The sequence below is a fragment of the Quercus robur genome, chromosome 8 (assembly GCF_932294415.1).
Source record: "Quercus robur chromosome 8, dhQueRobu3.1, whole genome shotgun sequence".
In the NCBI taxonomy this organism is placed as follows: Eukaryota; Viridiplantae; Streptophyta; class Magnoliopsida; order Fagales; family Fagaceae; genus Quercus; species Quercus robur.
In genome coordinates this window covers 18,624,606-18,644,105 of record NC_065541.1, presented here as the reverse complement: position 1 = coordinate 18,644,105, position 19,500 = coordinate 18,624,606, and the positions used below count along the sequence as shown (strand labels likewise).

Genomic DNA, 19,500 nt, shown 5'->3' with positions numbered 1-19,500 from the left:
TTTGGTGAATTTTGGCATTAGAAAGTTAGCTTAGCACTAGTATTAGGTGTGTAAAATGCCAAATATTTGGTATTTGGCACACCAAATACCAAAAAACCTCTCACATGAAGTGTTTTAAATGCCAAACAATTTGGCATAGATGAACAGTATCCTTACAAATTTGGAATGATACAAACACAAATGCTATAAAAAAAATTTTAATTTTTTTCTCTCTCCTCTCTCTAATTTTCTTTCTTCTCTCTCTTTCTTTTTTCTTTCTCTCAAATCGCCTCTCTCTCTCTCTCTCTCTCCTCTCTTTCTTCCCTCCTGTCACTCTCACTCTCTCTTTCTTCTTGTCTTCTTTTTCTTCCCTTTCTCTCTTTGGGTGTCCCTCCCACGACAGAGAAGGCGACCCCCAACCCACAACAAAGACCCACCACAATAGCAACCGCAACCTCATCTCTCTCTTTTAATTTCTATTTTGTTGGAGGATTTGGGTTTTTTTTTTTTTTTTTTCAATTTTTGGATTTGAAATTGGTTGGAGAATTCCCGTGATTGTGGCTATCGGTTTGTGGTGGTTGACTTGTTGTTGGTAACCATGGGTTTGTTGTGGGTATTTGGTTGAATTTGGTTGTGTTTGTTTTAGTTGTAGAGGATTTGGTGGTTGTGGCGGTGGTTGTTGGTTCTTGGTTGGTGGCCACTGCCATTGGATTGTGTTTTGTATATTAGATGAGTTTTGTGTTAATACATTATTAATGTATTATATATATATATATATATATATATAATTTTAATATATCGAATTGAAAAATAGAATATACGACATAGGGTATATTGTAAAATAATGTGTTAAAATAATAAAATATGTTTTTTGATGTATTAATGACCAACTTTTTGCAACAGCTGATGTTGACAGTCACCACTACCAAATTCCAAAGGTATTATAAAGAAAGATTTTTTTTTATTTTTGAGTTTTTCCCATGTGGGCTCCACTGCAAGTAGAAAGTTTCTTTGAAGTGTGAAAGCCTCCAATACAGTAATTTGAAGAACCCAATAGTAGAGAGAGAGAGAGAGAGAGAATGAAAAGTAAAAGAAAAATAAGACCCAATTGGCGCACCGTGAGTGTTGCTTGAATCCGCTTTTCCGGGCTTGTTTGCAGCTTGAAATTCTGCAAGAACTAATACCATAACTGCCGCAGTAATTTATAACCAAGCTCATCTGCAATAAGAAAACCGACTAAATTTAAAGCTATGTTTGACTTTTAGCTCAGGTATGGTTAATGAGAAAAAGTTAAAACAAGACCCAAAAGAGAGAAAATATAAAGGAATTTGCGAGTGAGATAATCTTCTTAAACACTTTTTATAACGGAATTTTCATTTCATTGATACTCGGTTTTCTGGGCAATCAAACAAAGTACAAAGGAATTGGCAGAGAGAGAGAGAGAGAGAGAGAGAGAGAGAACTTTTAGTTTGGGAGGGTTTTGTTAAGAGCGAAAATGAGCCGTAAAATTTTATTTAAGAGCTCCTTCCGCTATCATCCCGTGTTCTCAAACTAACTTCGATAATCTGTTCACTGTTTATTGTCAGGAGTTATATAAAAATCACCTGCATTTGTATGCTTGGCACTCCAAAATTATCTCTTAAAGTTAGGCAGATTCCAAAAGACTTGAAACGCCTGTCGACATTTCTTTTTAATCTCTGCGCACAATTCTTACAAGTCATCTTGACGGAAAAATGTACCCTGCACCGGGTATATATTTCCTCTCTCCCACAACTGGTGGGTTCCACTAAGGAGTGGGACCCACCAAAAGTGAGAGAGGAGAAGCATATACCTGCATAGTGGGACCCACCAAAAGTGAGAGAGTGGGACCCACCAAAAGTGAGAGAGGAGAAGCATATACCCAATGCAGGGTATAACTTCTCCATCTCGATGGTTGGAGAGTTGCGATACTTGAACGCTTTAATAATGGTCCCCACTACACAATATTTTTATTTTTTGGTTTCTTTTGTTGTAAATAGAGGATTTTTTTTTTTTTTCCCTAATAAAAGCCAACTAATTTAAAGGAATCTCCTGTCGAAGGGAGATCTTCCCCTTTTTGCAAAAATTGTGTTTATCACACTTTTAAAAAGAAAAAAAAAATAGTGTTTATTATACACACCCTGTTGCACATCTTTACACACGTGAAAACAAGTGATGATTTTAGTTATTCTAGGATGACAAATTTTACCCAGGGCTGGCCCTAGGCCTAGGCCATTTAGGCCATGGCCTAAGGCCCCCTAACATAAGAAGGCCCCCAAATATGGGGGGTAATTTTTTTTTTAATAAAATAAAACATGTGAATTAAGTGTATATTTTATCCCAATCTTAAGAAGGCCTAAAATATTAGAGTTATGCTAGTATATTACAAATTCTATTATATAGGTCTTACAAATTGACATGTCACCAACGAAGTAATTCAATACTCATTTATTCTTTTGTTGAAGTGCTACCTCATTGACACATCAATTTGTAAGCTTTTTGTAGTAAAATTTGTAATAAATTTAGCATTTTCTCCACAAAAAAAAAAAAAAAAATAATAATAATAATAATAATAAAAATACAACACAGTCACCATTAAGTGTATGAAAATTGCTAAAGCTAATACAAATTTTAGGAAAACAAATTTGTAAACTGATGTGACAAGAATATAATCGGTGTTACTTAAATAATATAATAAAATGAATGTTTAAATAACTTTTCTTTTATTGGTGATATGCCAATTTGTAAAATCTATGTAGTAATTATCATTAGCTCACTTTGAGTGAATTAGTCATATTAATAAGTAAGAATTAATAATGGATTTGAAATTAAATAAAAATAAATAAATATTATTTAAGTGATATTTAAATGTAAAAAGGCTCCTATAAAATTCTCGCCTTAGGCCTCAAACAATCTTGGGCCAGCCCTGATTTTACCATACTCTTTTCCACAACTCTTATGTATGTGATTGTGGGAAAGAGTGTGAAAGAGTCTAGTCCTAGAATTATTGAAGGTTGTCACATTGGTTGACCTCATGGTACATGAGTTAAGGCACCATCTATGGTCGGTCCACAACTCCTTGGAATCCAAAACTAACGATGCCAAAATAAGAAGAAAAACACTATTAGAATTGATAAAATTTTAGTACAAAATCAACTTCCAATATGACACTCTTGTAACCTAATTGTCAACTTATGTGAAGAGACCAAGTCTGAAGACTGATGATCCATAACTCTGTTTGTGTATTTTTTTGATGCTCAAATGATAAGGGTGAATCCCGTGATCCAATATGCCACCAATGCTTTCCCAAGATTATCACCCACACTACCATCCGTATTTAGCTTGACAAAGAGAGGACCCAAAGGGTTCCGTCCAAAAAAAGAAGATAAATTAAACCAACCTTCCTTGAGGTTTTTCCGAAATGACAGTCCACCCAAACAAACCGTGTCATGATATAATACTGTCCGCTCAAGATTTGTTTAAATGCAACAATTAAATCCTCAACAATTTTTAAGAAATAAAAATTACTAACATAATACAATTTTTTTTTTTAAATCTTATTTATTATAAATACCTCAAGGAAGAGAATGTTAATACTCATGTATAAATCTTAAAATTAAAAGAGGAGAGTGTCATTTCATCCACAGTTTGGGTAAGAATCTTTTTTTAATGAAATATTTCTTTACTGAAATGTAATTTAACTTATTTAATGAGTCTAGTGAATTGTTTAAACAAGGGTTTAGCTTACTTCTTGTACTTTTTTTTAAAGGATTTTCCTTTTATTTTAAATATACAATGGCAAGTGATAGTGGACTTAATCTCCACCTTTTATTTAGTTAGTGGATGATGTGACAGTCTCTCATTAAAACAAAAGAAGATTCCTTTTAAAAAAAGGCTGGAAGTAAGCCAAACCCTTTAAACAATACACTATGATAGTTTTATCAATCCCCACATAATTAGTTAGATAAGATTCCTCCAAGATAATTTAGAGGAATGTTCCAAAAAAAAAAATTAGAGGAAAACTTTATACTTCTAAAAAATATTTTCCAATAAATGCAAACTGTTCGAATGGCAAGTAAATCTAATCTAACCTTAACCCCTCTCCCCAACTTCTCACAAGGGTACTAAAAATGGCACACCCTAGCTACATGGCCTACCACATCGATTTTTTTTTTTTTTTTTTAGAATTTCAACATATGGTATCCACTCCTAATGATAGTTATTTATCATTAGACTAAGACACCAATAAGTTTTTGGCGTATGCAGAGATTGAACACCAGATCTCTTATACAACCATCAAAAACTTTACTAGTTAAGCTAACTGGAACCCACCCTACCACATCAATCTTGATTGTGTATATATAATTTAAATATGTTTAGTTAAATTACTAATATAGTTGTTCGGCTATTGAGTATTGAGTAAAGTCAATTCGGTGCCTTTTACTATTAACTATGTTAATTTATTAAATTAAGCCAATTTCATCTTTGGATTTTTGCTCTATTTAAATATTAACAAAACTAAAAGTTCAAATTGACTTAGTTTTTGCAGTAACACTTCACGTAGCATATGTTCTTTTTAATTTTATTAAAATTTAATTGAAGACAAATTGCAAAGATGAAATTGACTTGATTTTGAAAGTTAAGGGACGAAATTGATATATTTAGTGTGTGTTTGGCTCCAGTTTAAAAAGTCAACTTATTTTACTATTCAACTTATTTTTTCTACTATTTATGAGCCCCACTGCACTTTTTGGTATTATTCATGAGTTCCATTGTACTATTTTAACTAACTTTTACCTTTATTTACAGTATTTTTAGCAAAAAGTTTTCAATTTCAGCAAAGTAAACAGATCACAAACAGACCCTTAATACTTGGAATGATTAAATTAACTAATAGTTGATGGACCAAAATAAGCTTTACCCTATAATTGGAAGACCATATTAACATTTTAGTTTAATTATTTTTTACAAATTCCTATTTATAACTTAATTGTTTTCAATACATATTCTATTACAATCCCCTAAACATTTATCTCTCTTTTTCTCTCAACACTTTTATCATTATCCCTCTCCTCTTTGATTCCATCTCATCAATGACAAAATCGACAAAATCACCTCCATAAAGATGGTAAAATATACCTCAATTTACTCATGTCACAAGCTACACTACCTATAACTAAACCCTACCCCATTGTCATCCCTATTCTCACTTTAATTCTCTTTAACCACCAATAGCTACACTCACAGTTATCTTAGGATAACCTCTCTTCTAAAAAGAATTGTGCAACTAACACCTAAAATTATTGTCAGCATAGTAATCAAAATATTTGTATCATGTATTCTAAGATAAATAAATACTTCATAAAATTTATAAAAAAATAAAAGATATACATATATAAATTGGAATTTATCATAAACTTATATAATGTTTAATTAATAACTAATTGGAAAAATATATCATTTATGTAACGACCCCACCCCAACTATGTAGATATTGTCCACTTTAGGACCCATATCCCTCACGGTTTTGTTCTTCCCCCCAAAAGTACCCAACAGTGGAGGAAAAAGCCTCTTACAAAAGAGCTCAACAAAATGCTGCCAAGTTATAACTTCTCCAGAGCACTAATCGAATTGGTGGCTCCTACTTGATGTTACACTATATTGGTTAAGCCACCAATGGCTTCAATAATAGCTTGAAGATTACTAGTTGCCTCAGCATTCGATCGACAATTCCAATGTTCCTCCTTGGTGGAGCCATCTTTCTAAGAAATACAACAAGGTATCATAAGTACAAATTTTAAATATCCTTGAAGGACAAAACCAAACACACAAATAGTACAACAATCATACCTACACGCTCCAGAAAAGCACTATGAAAGGTCAAATAATTCTAACACTAAAATTTCCTTATGATCACACTCTTGTTCCAAAATAATAATCTCAAGATTTAACCTCTAAGTCTTGCAAAAGGGGAGTCTTACAAAAGGGGGGTCTTGCAATCCATGGAATCTCACATCACCTATGGAAGCACATGACGATGTGCTTATAAGAAGTGATCTCCCTTAAATGTGTAGAAGCCTTTTCCCCATTGCTATGTGCTTTAGGGGGAAAACAAAACCGTGAGGGGTATGAGCCTCAAAGCGAATAATATCTACATAGTTGGAGTGGGGTCATTACAACTTACACAATAAAATTTAAAAAAAGTAACTAAATATTATATCTATATTCAAATCGCTCAAACTCAAAACTCAAAAATGATAAATACATGACATATGAGCTAAAATAAAATTTTAGCTCTCATCATATTCATCATCATACCTAATCAACTTCATCTCCATAGTTTGAGTCAATATCATCATCATCTTGCTAAATCATATCATCATCGACTTCTTCTTCTTCATAATCATCTCCAGCATTTACTATCTCCTCATATTATTCTATTTCAATAACTTTTTCTTTAATTTTTTTATCTTGGCATTCAATTTTCTTGGACCAATAAAAAAATTAAAAATAAATAAAATAAAAGTTACAGTTTTATTTATTTAATACTTTATTTATAGCATAGAAAAGAAATTTGCAAACATTTGTAAGAAATAAATCATGAATAAAGAGGGGGGGGGGGGGGGGGGGGGGGCCTTGGGGTAGTGGAGAGACTAAGGGGGGAAAAAGTGAAGTGTCAAATAGATGGTTCAAATTTCGTAGGGATAAAAAGTAGGGGAAAAAATTTATAGACATGTTTTTATCCCTGGACTCAACCAAATAGCCTAAGGAGACATTTGGTTTGCTATGATGTGTCATTAATGTGATGCATATTACGGAGATGAGACATTAAGGTGTTTGTTTAATTTTACCATAATCTAAAATTACAAAATATGTCACGACATCTTAATCTCATTACCTTCCTAAACAATGTAATACTGTATTCTTGACTTGAGATTACATTAATATAATATTACAATAATGTAACATTATGGTGTATTGTAACATCAAGCAAATCAAACTCTCCATAAGGATTTTGTGTTAAAAACAAGTTCAACAACCTGTTGGCCAGAAGTTAAAGCAATTTTTTTAGCAAAAACTCAATTTAAACCCAATGCCTATGTATTGTTTGATACATACAATTCACATGATACAATATGATTCATACAATATGTAATTTTTTGTACTATTCATGAGCATGGCCAATACATTGGAGGGAAAGAAAAACTTGGTCACCTCCAAACTCTTACTCTTTTTTCTTCTTAGCAGATATTATTAAGAGACCTTCCACAAACACAACAAAATTTCACAACACCTTTCAATTTTCCTATCACCTCAAACATGGATCATTATTATAAATAAATTGCATGTTGTGGTTGACCCAGGTATGAGGTAGCGTGCAAATTAGGAGATGTGAAATTGTTGTGACTCTTTTATTATCAAAGCACAAGACTGAGGTCACAAAACAAGAAACACCAACACCAAACAAATCTAAATTACAAAGAAATCATACTGGGGGAGACCCATAGATGACAATCTGCTTGCTGGGAACACCCTTTCAGCCACAAAACTAAAAGTGAATCCAATTGCCCTTAAAAACCCACCACCCAGTTTTCAGAACTATTCCTAATGACACTACCGCACCAGCTTGTCTGGGTTTACTCAAGGAGGAGCCATCCATATCAAGGTTATGCTACTCTTCATAGGATTTCTCACATTTAACAAGCTTTTCAGATTGGGGGAAAATCAGAGGGCTCTTGGTGGCCACAGACAAAAAATTCTACTGCTTTATAAAAACAGAACTCAAGAACTCTTACACCTTTTGCGGCCAAGTGAAGGTATAGGAAGCATGCCCCTACCACAATTGTCATCCAATGGGGCAGCTAGTTCTCATAAGCAAACAGACTTCAAAAAAAATTTTAATGCATAGTGTAGTATAACGGAAAATAAAATTTTCCCAAATCCAAATGAAGATAAAGAAGTAGAGGCATCAGCTTTTGTGCCTATAATTGACACCCCAAAAACCAGAATTTTTTTTTCCAAATAACCTTAAATATCAAAAAATTTAGTTAGTTGTCACATTTCAAAACAATGCGGCAAACTAGCATCTCAAGTGTCTAAAACTCGAGTTCCAAGATAAAATTCAAGTTACTAATTCTCGATTTGTAAGTGGCCGCATCTGATGTGGAAAAATATCCACGTGGAACTCGAGTTTCACCATTTTATTTTCCTTCTTCTTCCTCGCGTTCTTCAAACCTAGCGTTCTGCATTCCTTCTTCTTCCTCGCATTCTTCAGACCTAGCATTCTTCTTCGTGCAGATCTGAAGGTCCAATCGTCCAATCGGAGCTCCAGCGTTCTTCGTTCTTCCTCTATTCATCGTTCCTCTTTAGATCTGTTCTTCGTCTCTGCTCTTCATCAGATCGTTCTTCATGTTCTTCTTCAGGTCTGCATTCAATCGTCCAATCGGAGCTCCAATGTTCTTCATTCTTCGTTCTTCGTTCTTCCTCTGTTCATCGTTCTTCATCATTGTTCTTGTTCTTTGTCAAATTCAAGTACCAAAATCGAGTCTCAAAGACTCGGTTTTGCTTTTTAGAACTCAAGTCTATAAGACTCGAGATCTATCTGGCATCATATTTCCAACTCATCAAATGGGAATCGAGTCTTTAACCCTCGAGTTTTAGACTGAAATTGAGTCTATGAAACTCGAGATGCTAGTTTGCAATTTTCTTCCAACCGCATGTTAACTTATAATATACTTTCTCCTCACTATGCTAGTCTGCAAATTCCCTCTAAGTTCAATGCCTCACACCTTTGCTCTTAGAAAAGCCGTTGTCCTCAAAATTCCTCCATCTAAAGGTGAAAACAATTTCTTCCATCTACAAGGGGCCTTCATTACAAACTACACAGTCCTACAGCAATATATGAATCACAAATAAATGTGATCTCTGAAGGAAGACGCTGGTTCAATTCATCCAGCTGTTCATGACATTCTCAACATACAAAGCTTTTTAGGAATAGTATAATCATTTTGCTCCTAGGGAGCTGATTTTTTCATGAACCTCTTTCAACATCCAAAAAATGGCTCCAATTAGATATAGATGCTGACCTGAAGAACTTGAGTAATAGATCATATCCTAAATCCACAAAATTCTGAATCTTGATGGCAATTGCAAAATGAAATGCAATTCTATTAAATGTGTGTTAACATATTAACCAGTCCATGTTCTCTAATTTTTAGGGAGCTACATACAAGTAAACAGAAAATAAGTTACAAGGCGTTGCCAGTTCCAGTTTTAGCTGAAAAACAGACAAATTGGCATTGGGATAGGAGAGATGAAACAGAAACTAATTTCAATCTCACTTACTGATCATCTCCACAATCAATTATCACCTTAACCACACTCATTGACCACTGCCATCAATACTAAAGAATGCTCTGTTTATACAACATATAAAGTTCCACAAAGTACATTTTGTTAACAGACCTCATAATAGTTTTCTATGCTGACTGGAAATCAATTCAATCAAATTCAATCATGTCAAATTAAAATCTCATAGTAAGTGGAATGGAAAAGTAGAGAAGGAGAAACTTTGGCATACCTGACCTTGATACAAAAGAACTGAAAGAGAATGTAGTACCAATTACTTAATGCAATGTTAGTAATGAGTAGCCTGAAACCCATTGCACATAACAAGCCAGTGATTTTGTGTTTGTCGACAATAACATGCCACTAACAGACTGAAATAAATTGTAAGGAAAAAGATATATAAATGAGTACTGATGCTAAAATGAGGATAGTACCATAAAGATAAATCTTATTATTATTTTCCTGTTAGGATGAATTATTTCTTGATAAGGCTTGTTCAAGTATGATACCAACCAGAGGAAGGAATTACGAAACTCCCAAACAATGGCTTAGGCAACCAAGTTTATAAATGACATGTTTGTAAACCTGTGGCTTACCTTCCAGCATAATGTTTATGGCCACCATGGTGAGAAGTCCTTATTTATCGATCACAGCAGAATTCAACAAGATCCTCTGTTTAATGCCATTTCTAGCTTTTGCTGAGTCCATGCCCTGTAACATGAATATCACCACAATTCATAGGAGGATTCATAGCTGACCCAAAAATTAGTCGAGGATCCACAGCCGATCCCAAAATTTTGGGACTAAGGTGTTGTTGTTGTTGTTCATAGGAGAATCATCTATCCGGTTCCCTTTGAGTCTTACAAGACTAGATATAAGCAGCCAAAGAGCAGAAGTCAAAATATAATATATTATGAGTACAATACCTATAAAGAAAAAAGTAATACTATGATGACAATAATTCTTCAAATTACTATCTAAAAGACAAAAAAAGTTAAAATATAATAATATTATGAGGACAATAATTCTTCAAATTACTATCAGAAAGATAAAGAAAGGCATAGAAGAAAAAGAAAAAGAGAGAGAAACTATCACCAAAAGAAATGTTGGTTATATATATAGCAAATATTATGTCTACACATTAAAATTGGAAGATAAATGTTACTTTCAAATGCTTTAGAAAGAAAATAACACATGTTTGCTCAAGTTATAACACATGTTTGCTCAAGTCTAGCTTGTAATTTTGAAATTAACAATTTAAGGCTTCAAAGAAAGTAAAGACCAAAGGTAAAAAATTACAAATAAATTGCATATACCACCACAAATCAAGATTTGGAGTGAAAAGTCTCTTCTTTATATTATCTTCAGATATTTCATTGAGCCAAACACAGGCTATAAGCACATTTTTCCAAAATGCTAAAAGGGAATCATACTTTTCATCAAGGATGTGGACATCTGATTTTAGTAATGAAAATGAGACTGTTCTAAGAAAAATAGTCTGAGGTCTGAACAGTTCAAAAACTTTGATATATTTTGCAGTCAAAAGAATATCAATATGTTAAGGTGGTAGAAATTGTACTTAGTCTTGAAGTCAATGTTTACCCAGTTGTGTCTACAAACAAAATAAGCTAATTTCTTCACAGATTAATAAAATTACACAAAACTCCAAAAAATTATAGATGTGCTGTGTAATTCGCTAAAAGAATTCATATCAACTTGTGGAAAAATTCCAATCTATTTTAGCATAAAAACCTACTTTTTCTATTCTACATACTCAATTTTCAAAACAACTTACATCAAATTTTCTATTTTACCCTAAATTTCATTAAAATATCAATTTTCTTGATTTTTAAAAATTGTTTCTCTTTCTTCACACAAAAATATCATCATCCAGTCTCTTCCTTTCCTCAAGATACATAAAGAAAGAATAAAAAAACTAAATGCAAAATAAATAGTGCTAGTATAAATTACATGGCAATTGTAGCAACTATGTATTTTTACACAACTTTGCATGGCCTAATGTGGGTAAATTTTGGGTTTAATTGGCTAAAATGAGGTACTTTTTCTATTATACAAGCACTAATACGAGTACTCTTAAGTGGTAAGGTAGAGGAGGGCAAGAAATGAGCCTTCCAAGTAACAAGAACATAATTACAGCTTCACAGACTATATCTATATTACAAATAAGGTCCAATTACAATTGGAAGAGGCTACTCCCGACACAGCCCCTTGGAGAGAAGGGGGGGGGGGGGGGGGGGGGGGGGGTGGTGTGGGGGAAGCTGGGAGGGTTAGAGCCTATCAAGAGGAAATGTCTTTGTTGGTACATATTCATGAAAAGAAATTTTGAAACCAAATAATACTTTTTAAGTTTTAACTAAACCAGAGCCTTGACTTTTTCTTTACTTAGCCTTTTCTTTATGATGGAGTTGACCAACCAGAAGGAGCACAAGGGATATGGCTTTTGCACCAATGTAACTCAAACAGCAGGATTTTTTTTTTCTTTAATAAGTAACTCAAAGAGCAGGAATACCTGACCAATTGGCACAAAATCAGGTGTTAGCTCACCCTTGAAACGAAATACTTCTTTTTAGAAAATAATAATAATAATAATCACATACCAAACCATTTAACTGTCAACTATTAGGGCAAGTCTTGAAATTCTCAGTTTCCTGGCAAAGCCTTCAAGACAACAGCAGCTAATTTAGCTGTTAAGAAGAGACAAATTCAAGTTATTATAATATGCAGGGAAGACAACCAATAAATATGGTAACAGACCACTAGGAATTTTTGTGTAACATACCACTATGGATTTTTACTGCACTACATGTTTATACTTTTTCCATATAATTATGTGCAAGACTATGGGTTTAGATATGTATTGATTTTGTTTGTTCATTTTTTCTTTAATTCTTAACCTTTTGATAATATCCAAATGATACTAGAGGACCACAATTATTAAAATGAGTTCTTGTAAAACTGAAGCAAGGAGAAGCATCGAGCGATTCGAGCCAGAGGAAAAAAAAGAAGAAGAAGGAGCATGGAGGGCAGCAAGCACAGTGCTAAAGGGTAGGTGCAAGGACTGGGCAGTCAAAAAGTTGGAACATGGAAGGGAGAGCAGTTTGGGACTGCTCTTTAACTTTTAGACTAATTAAAAGATGAAACAAGGGGGAAATACTTCTGCAAAATCTCACCATTTAAAAATCCAAAAGATCTGTTACTATATTTAAAATTTTTAAAAATATATATAATATAAATGTGCATTACAAATTAGATATATCTTAGTCAAGAATAAAAGACTTAATTGGATGTTGTAGCTCTTCTTGCATTTGATTCTCAACCCAAAAAGAAAAAAAAAAAAAGCTCATGCATTTGAAAAACTATCCAGAATAATGACAAATATAGCAGAGTCTCTAGTCATCTAGAGTACAACTTTTTCAGAAGAAATTTTATTCTATCCTCCAAGTTAATCTTTTTTCTTTTTTCTTTTTTCTTTTTCCTTTTTTGGCATAACTTGAAAATTTTACAACAAAAAAAAAAAAGGAAAAAATGATAGACATAATTGACATATTGAGAAAACAACAAATTGTGTTTTCAACAAGGTCTAAAGAATCGAAGACCAGATCTAACATCATTCCAGCTTTTTCTTTCCAATAAATATCCAATTATTTACTTTGTCTTTTTGTGCATTTGTCTTTTTTATGAGAGAGAGAGAGAGAGAGAGAGAGAGAGTTTCAATTTAGAGTTAGTACTACAAATTCTTTATTACAAACATGGCAACTTGGCAGTGTCATGCTGTGTACTTCACCCACCAATTCCACCAGGATAGGGTAGAGGAAAGGGAGGGGAGACTAATGATGATTTATATAACTCATTGGTAAAAAAAGAGATATATTATGAAAACACCAACATATTTTCAAAAAAGTAAAAAAATATCCATTGACTCATCTGTTTATGTCTAGTCATTCATTCCTTCTATTTCTTTTCAATAAATGTTTGATGCTTTACCAAGTCTTTAATGCTTTTGTCTTTTATAGAGAGAGAGAGAGAGAGAAATGTTACAGTACCAAGTTTTTTACAAAATTTTGGTCACAAAGTGCTTGGCAACTTATGTGGCAATTCATGTTAATCATTTTTAATGTGGTATCCCACTTAGTAATTCCTAAGGCCTCTTAATATCCTTGAGATCCTGGATTCAAAACCTCTAACCAACATCTTAGGGCTAACTCCAAGGAATCCCTTCCTGTAATAACCTACTGTATGTGGGACGGGGGACTACAAACACTCGAGAGAATAGCCATATGCTCGAAGAGCTCTGAATACCCTAATTCTCCGAAAAAATGTGGTAACCCACTTGCACTACTTTCTACAAGCCAAATGCATGGCAATAGGATAGCCTATAACATGCGATGCAACTACTTAGTAAACAAGATTTTGTAAAATGTTTAGGAAAATAGCATTCTCCTTCAATTTATTAAGGAAAGCTATAGTTAGAAGTAACAATATATCTTTCTTTCTTTCTTTTTTTCTTTTTCTTATTTGATTGGTATATCTTTCTTTTAGGGAAATGGCTTTGGAGATTCGGGCTAGAAAGGGATGCTCTCTGGCGTCAAGTGATAGAGGTAAAATATGGTTGTGATCGGGGTGGTTGGTGTTCTAGCTCTTCCTCTAGTCCTTATGGTGTCAGCTTGTGGAAAAATATTAGCAGGGGGTGGCACTCTTTATCTCGGTTTTTTATGTTTGAGATTGGTGATGGTTCAAAAGTGCAGTTTTGGCTTGATCGTTGGTGTGGGTCTTCCTCTCTCGCTGTCCGCTTTCCCGATTTATATAGGATAAGCAGTAGCAAAGAGGCAAGTGTGGCGGATCTTATGAGATTCTCCAATGGAGTCCTCCATTGGGAGATTCAGTTTTGTAGGGAGGTGCATAATCGTGAATTGGAAGCTTTCAGGAGCTTCATCAACTCCATTTATAGCACTCCTGTAAGGGGAATTGAGGAGGATAAGAGACTTTGGCTGCCTTGTAAGAGTAAGGGGTTCACGGTTAGTTCCTACTATCATCTTCTTGTTGGTCATAGTGAGCATTTTTTCCCTTGGAAAAATATTTGGAAGCAGAAGATCCCCTCTAGAGTGGCTTTTTTTGTCTGGACCGCAGCCTTGGGGAAATGTTTGACTATTGACAATCTTAGGAAAAGAAAGATTTGCATTCTGGATTGGTGTTATATGTGCAAGCGTAGTAGTGAAAGCGTTGACCATCTTTTCCTTCATTGCCCGGTTGCCTCGGAGTTATGGAATATGGTTTTTGGTTTATTTGGAGTGTGTTGGATCATGCCCTCGTCTGTTGTTGGTCTCTTTGCTTGTTGGCAAGGTCACTTTGGTCGCCTCCGCAATGGAGCCATTTGGAAGATCATTCCTCTTTGCTTGATGTGGTGTATTTGGAAGGAGAGGAATAGTAGATGTTTTGAAGACTCTGAGCGTGCTTTGCCTGACCTCAAGCTTCTTTTCTTCCGAACCTTACTTGAATGGTTCTCTGTGTGGAGAAACCATCCTCTTTCTATTTTGGATTTACTTGACCTTTGTAATTTTCATTCTTGACTTGCTCCCCCTTGTATACTTCCTGTGTGCTTGGGTGTATCTTTTTTTCTATCAATGAATTCTTATTACTTATCAAAAAAAAAAAAAAGTAACAATCTTAATCATAGAAAAATTCTAAATACTAAAACGCAAGACTTCTCAACATTGATAATGTATATATATTGGCACCAAAAAGCTTCTCGGGTCTTCAGATAGGACATTGTACTAAAACCATAAGCACATCAGAGTGCTACCTGCACATGTTACTTGGAAGAAAAGGTAGCAAGCCGTAGTAGAGTTAACGGATTGTATGAGTTACCTTAGCCCCAAGCCATACCTTTTAATGATATTGGAAAATAGAAATTTAATTAAATAAGTCTCAAACTAATAATTAATACACGCAATCAACTTGCTTTCTTGGTTTAAAGAAGTTATCTGAGTATGCATTTATATGCATATAAATAAATATTCCAACAACCCAACAGCGCCTTAAACTGTGTAAGTGCTTTTTCTTTGCCTTCAAGAGTCATGTCCATAAGGTTTGAATTTAAACATTAGGCTGACTATTTACCTAAATATAACTAACATCCTTTTACCCAACTATGTAAAAGATAATACAACAAACAGTCAAACACAACTTAGGTGTTGCTACATACATTTATATGTCATTGTAAGTTCTTGTTTATTCCATTGGAAGGATAAAATGAAGCGGTTGACAAAATTTCTGAGAAACTCTACGTGCTGGGAACTAGAATTTTGGGAGAATTGAGTTGATTACTCCATTGAGCTTTTCGCTAAGGTGTCAAGAATACAATAAGAAGCGGGGATAGTAATTTAAGCACTGGGTGATTTCATCCATCTGCTTATGGCTAATCATGGCAATGAAACCTTCCTGCTTTGCCTCTTTCATACATCATTGATCTCTTCAAGACTTTCATTTGGGACACGTAATAACATAAAATATCTTTGCAATGAAGAACTTCAAATGGACAAACACTTTATTAGGCACATAAGGGTAAGATTGTTGACCACTTCACTTCCATCTTTTGGGCTAGAATAGTCAACTGGCTTTGAATTGATCTGGTTATATGCCTTTCTCATTTATGAGCTACTGTATAAAATATCATATGAAAAATAGAAAGGAAACAATTAAATTGAAATTAGGGCTTCTTACTATATTGACATAAAATTATTTATTTTTGGATTTTTGATAATATGGTAATCAACTAATTATTATATTGACATAAAATTATTATTTTTGGATTTTTGATAATATAGTAATCAACTAATTATTCAGAGAACAAATATGTTTTAAGATCTACTGCAGATTTCTTTTTTCCACACAGACACACACACACACACATATATATATAAGTGACACTACTAGATGATTTTGTACCAAGTACTTAGTAACAATGTTCCAAAATCTGTGTCAAAAAATAATAATAATAATAATTAAAAAAAAAAAAAAAAAAAAACAATGTTCCAAAATCTGAAAATTTTCTGAGAACTTTACTCTCTTCAATTTTCATACTTCCTCACGTTTTTGCTTCTTTAGCCATGATGTCAATAATTTCATAAACCTATACACAATACAACACTAAGAAAAATAGATTGGATTTAATGGCAGTTTGAGATTAAGAACACAAATGAATAAAGAGGGAGTGGTTATTTTGAAGTAAAGTCTTTTTATTCAATCTTATCTGACAAAGGTAATCACCGCTTCCCTTGAAAAGAATTTGGAAGGTGAAAGCTCCTACTAAGGTAGTTTTTCACTTGGATAGCGACAAAGGGGAGGATTCTAACTTTGGATAATTTGAGGAAGAGAAAAAATCGTGGTGTTAACAGGTGTTGTATTTGTAAAAATGATTGGGAATTGGTGGACCACCTGCTCATTCATTGTCCTTTTGCCTCTGATTTATGGTCCTTTGTATTTAGTTTGTATGGTATCTGCTGGGTTATGCCTAAGCAAGTGGTTGAGTTGCTTGCTTGTTGGCTTAGACGTGTTGGGCGACATAGACCGGTATACATTTGGGGTGTTATTCTGCAGTTTATTATGCAGAAAATATAGAGAGAATGGAACAGCAGAATCTTTGATGGGGAGGAGTGTTCTATCATCGAGTTGAAGCAAATTTTCTTCTGTCTTTATTTGAATGGAGGACTGCTTTGAGTGGTCTTGGCATACCCTCTGTTTTAGATTTCTTAGATTTATGTAATTTTGGGTAGACTTTTGCTTTCCTTGTACACTTCCTATGTACCAAGGAATTTGCTATTTCCTTTTTCTTTTCTTTTTTTCCATATTTTCAATAAAGTATTTATTTACCGATCAAAATAAATAAAAAATAACGATCACCAAGAGGGAAGTAGTAATGGCCAGATGTATAGTGAGAGCAGAGATAAAATACCGGTAGTCCAAAAAAGCTTAAGCTAATACGAAATAGTGAATCTAATCACCTTACAACATTTTTGGGTTAGGGGATCATTTCAATTTATCGGTTCTAGTTTTCGATGACCCAATTTTTCAATTGGCATCCCTAGTCCAAGGTTTTTACAAATCAACTTAAGGTTCCATGACAAAAGAACCCCTAAATTTCAAAATCTCCCAAACAGTAATCACAGCATTGTGAGGAGCATTATATAGCATATCAGTAACCTGAACATAATACGTAAACAACTTTGCTAGGATTTTGAGATCATGCTATAAGATTATGCTTTTCAATGCAAGAATGAAGTATCCAGTTGAGTTGCAACTATTGTAGATTATATTTTACTTCACCACATCTATTCAAATTACTACCATTTCAAAAAGAAATATATAAATGCAACTTTATATATGGAAACAATTTGGGGAACTACATATAAGTTTATGTTACTTTGTAAGTTTTGCAAGCATGACAAATAAAATTATAGTAAATAGGGCCTAAGAGAGACAGAAGGCATCAGAGACACACTGACACTCTTGGTTGACTGAGTACAGAATCTGCACAAATAGCTTCAAGAGCATCCAAAGAAAGCACAAAGTTCACACCAGTCTTGGATGATAATATCTTGCTTTGGAATATTGGCTTGAAATCTGGAAAGGAGCAAAAACAATTTGGATGACGTAATAATTTTTAATAGAAAATTTTAAATCAATGGAATTAAATTATAGATAGACATAATATTAAATATATCTGTACAAAATGTTGAATACTCAGAGAAGCCATTTACCCAGTGTGTTCTGAGACTCAAAACTCTATCCAGTTGTTGATGGTTGTTCCTGCAGATGAAAAGATATCACATATCCCCACTCCACTATAGCTCACTCATTAGATAAGAACTAAGAAGCAAAATGAATATGACAGTGTCAAGCACATATAAAGGCAATTGATTAAAAGACTAAAAACAGAGTAACAGGCAGTAAAATTCATGAACCTATTACTTAATTTCTACTTCCCCAGAGGTTGGAGTGACACCCAAAGTGCGGACTGAGCAATACAGCTTGTTGCGTTTTCTATATGCCAAAGAAATTATTGCTGCATATAATCCCTGAAAGAACAATATGAAGACCCCCCGGAATTTGAGTTTTGTCAAGTCCAGTGCAAGCTTAAAGAGTGCCCATTAGAGAAATAGAGAGATGATAACCCTTGTGTTGTATGGGTGGTACTCGTCTAAAAGGGTCTAGAGGATTCTAGTGATGATGTGTCTCTACCAATTGTCCTACCAGTTGTCCTACCAGTTGTCTTCAAGAATATGCCCTGTCCTATTGTAAGAGGGCTGTGAACTAAGATTTTTCCAGCTCCTCATTCTTGTAAACATTATTCCTTCAACATGGTATCAAAGCATCTTTTAAATAACGCAAGACACGGCAAATAGCTTCGTAGTGAGTTTGATGAGGAGCATCCGTATACTGACTAACCCCACCAACTGTACAAGTAATATCAGGATGAGTAACAGTAAGGTAAATCAACTTCCTAACCAACCATCACCAACATTGGGAAAAAGATCACTTTTCCTGCCATCAAGTTCAACAATAGAGTTCACAAGAGTATCAACAGGTCGAGCAACCAAGAGACCAGTCTCAGATAGGAGATCAAGCATGTATTTCCTTTGAGACAAAGAGATGACTTGAGAAGAAAGAGCAATTTCAATCCCCAAAAAAATAACAAAAAAGTATCAAGGTCCTTTGTAAGAATTGTTGACCCAAATAACTTTTTCAATTAGCAGTACCGTTGGGGTCACTGCCTGAGATAATAATATCATCTACAATTCTACATAAAAAATCAAGACAATAATGACAATGGTGGAGTGATGAATAAAGGAAAAATGATCAAGAGTATAACGTTTACCCAAGTACAACAACATTGAACCGATCAAACAATGCAGGATGAGATTGCTTTAGGCTGTACAAGGCCTCTTGCAAGCAACACATAAGGTGTTCACTACAGGCAATAATATATCCCAAGGCTGAACCATATACACTTCCTCCTTAAGTCTTCCTATTATGAAGACATTCTTTATACCAAGGCATTATGTAGGAGCCATTTAGAGTCTATATGTTCCAAGCTAGATTTGTGTGACATATATGCTCCACCTTGAAGGGGAGTGT

General features: G+C 34.0%; 1 protein-coding gene across 5 annotated transcripts in view; it reads right to left on the bottom strand.

The window, feature by feature from the left end:
* Window positions 1-11,599: 11,599 nt before the first annotated feature.
* The window catches only part of LOC126694887 (B3 domain-containing protein Os07g0563300-like), a 41,588-nt gene continuing 33,687 nt past the window's right edge, over window positions 11,600-19,500 (bottom strand). For 2 of the 5 annotated variants that reach the window (XM_050391418.1, XM_050391420.1), the window contains 2 exons: window positions 18,123-18,171; window positions 17,724-17,985 (listed from right to left, as the gene is read on the bottom strand). In XM_050391418.1, the coding sequence (XP_050247375.1) occupies window positions 18,148-18,171 (24 nt within the window). In that variant the 3' untranslated portion in view covers window positions 17,724-17,985; window positions 18,123-18,147. Of the gene's footprint in view, window positions 11,876-11,963; window positions 12,051-17,722; window positions 17,986-18,122; window positions 18,172-19,500 lie in introns of those variants that run through there. The other 3 variants (XR_007645918.1, XR_007645919.1, XM_050391419.1) reach the window with 3 other exon arrangements.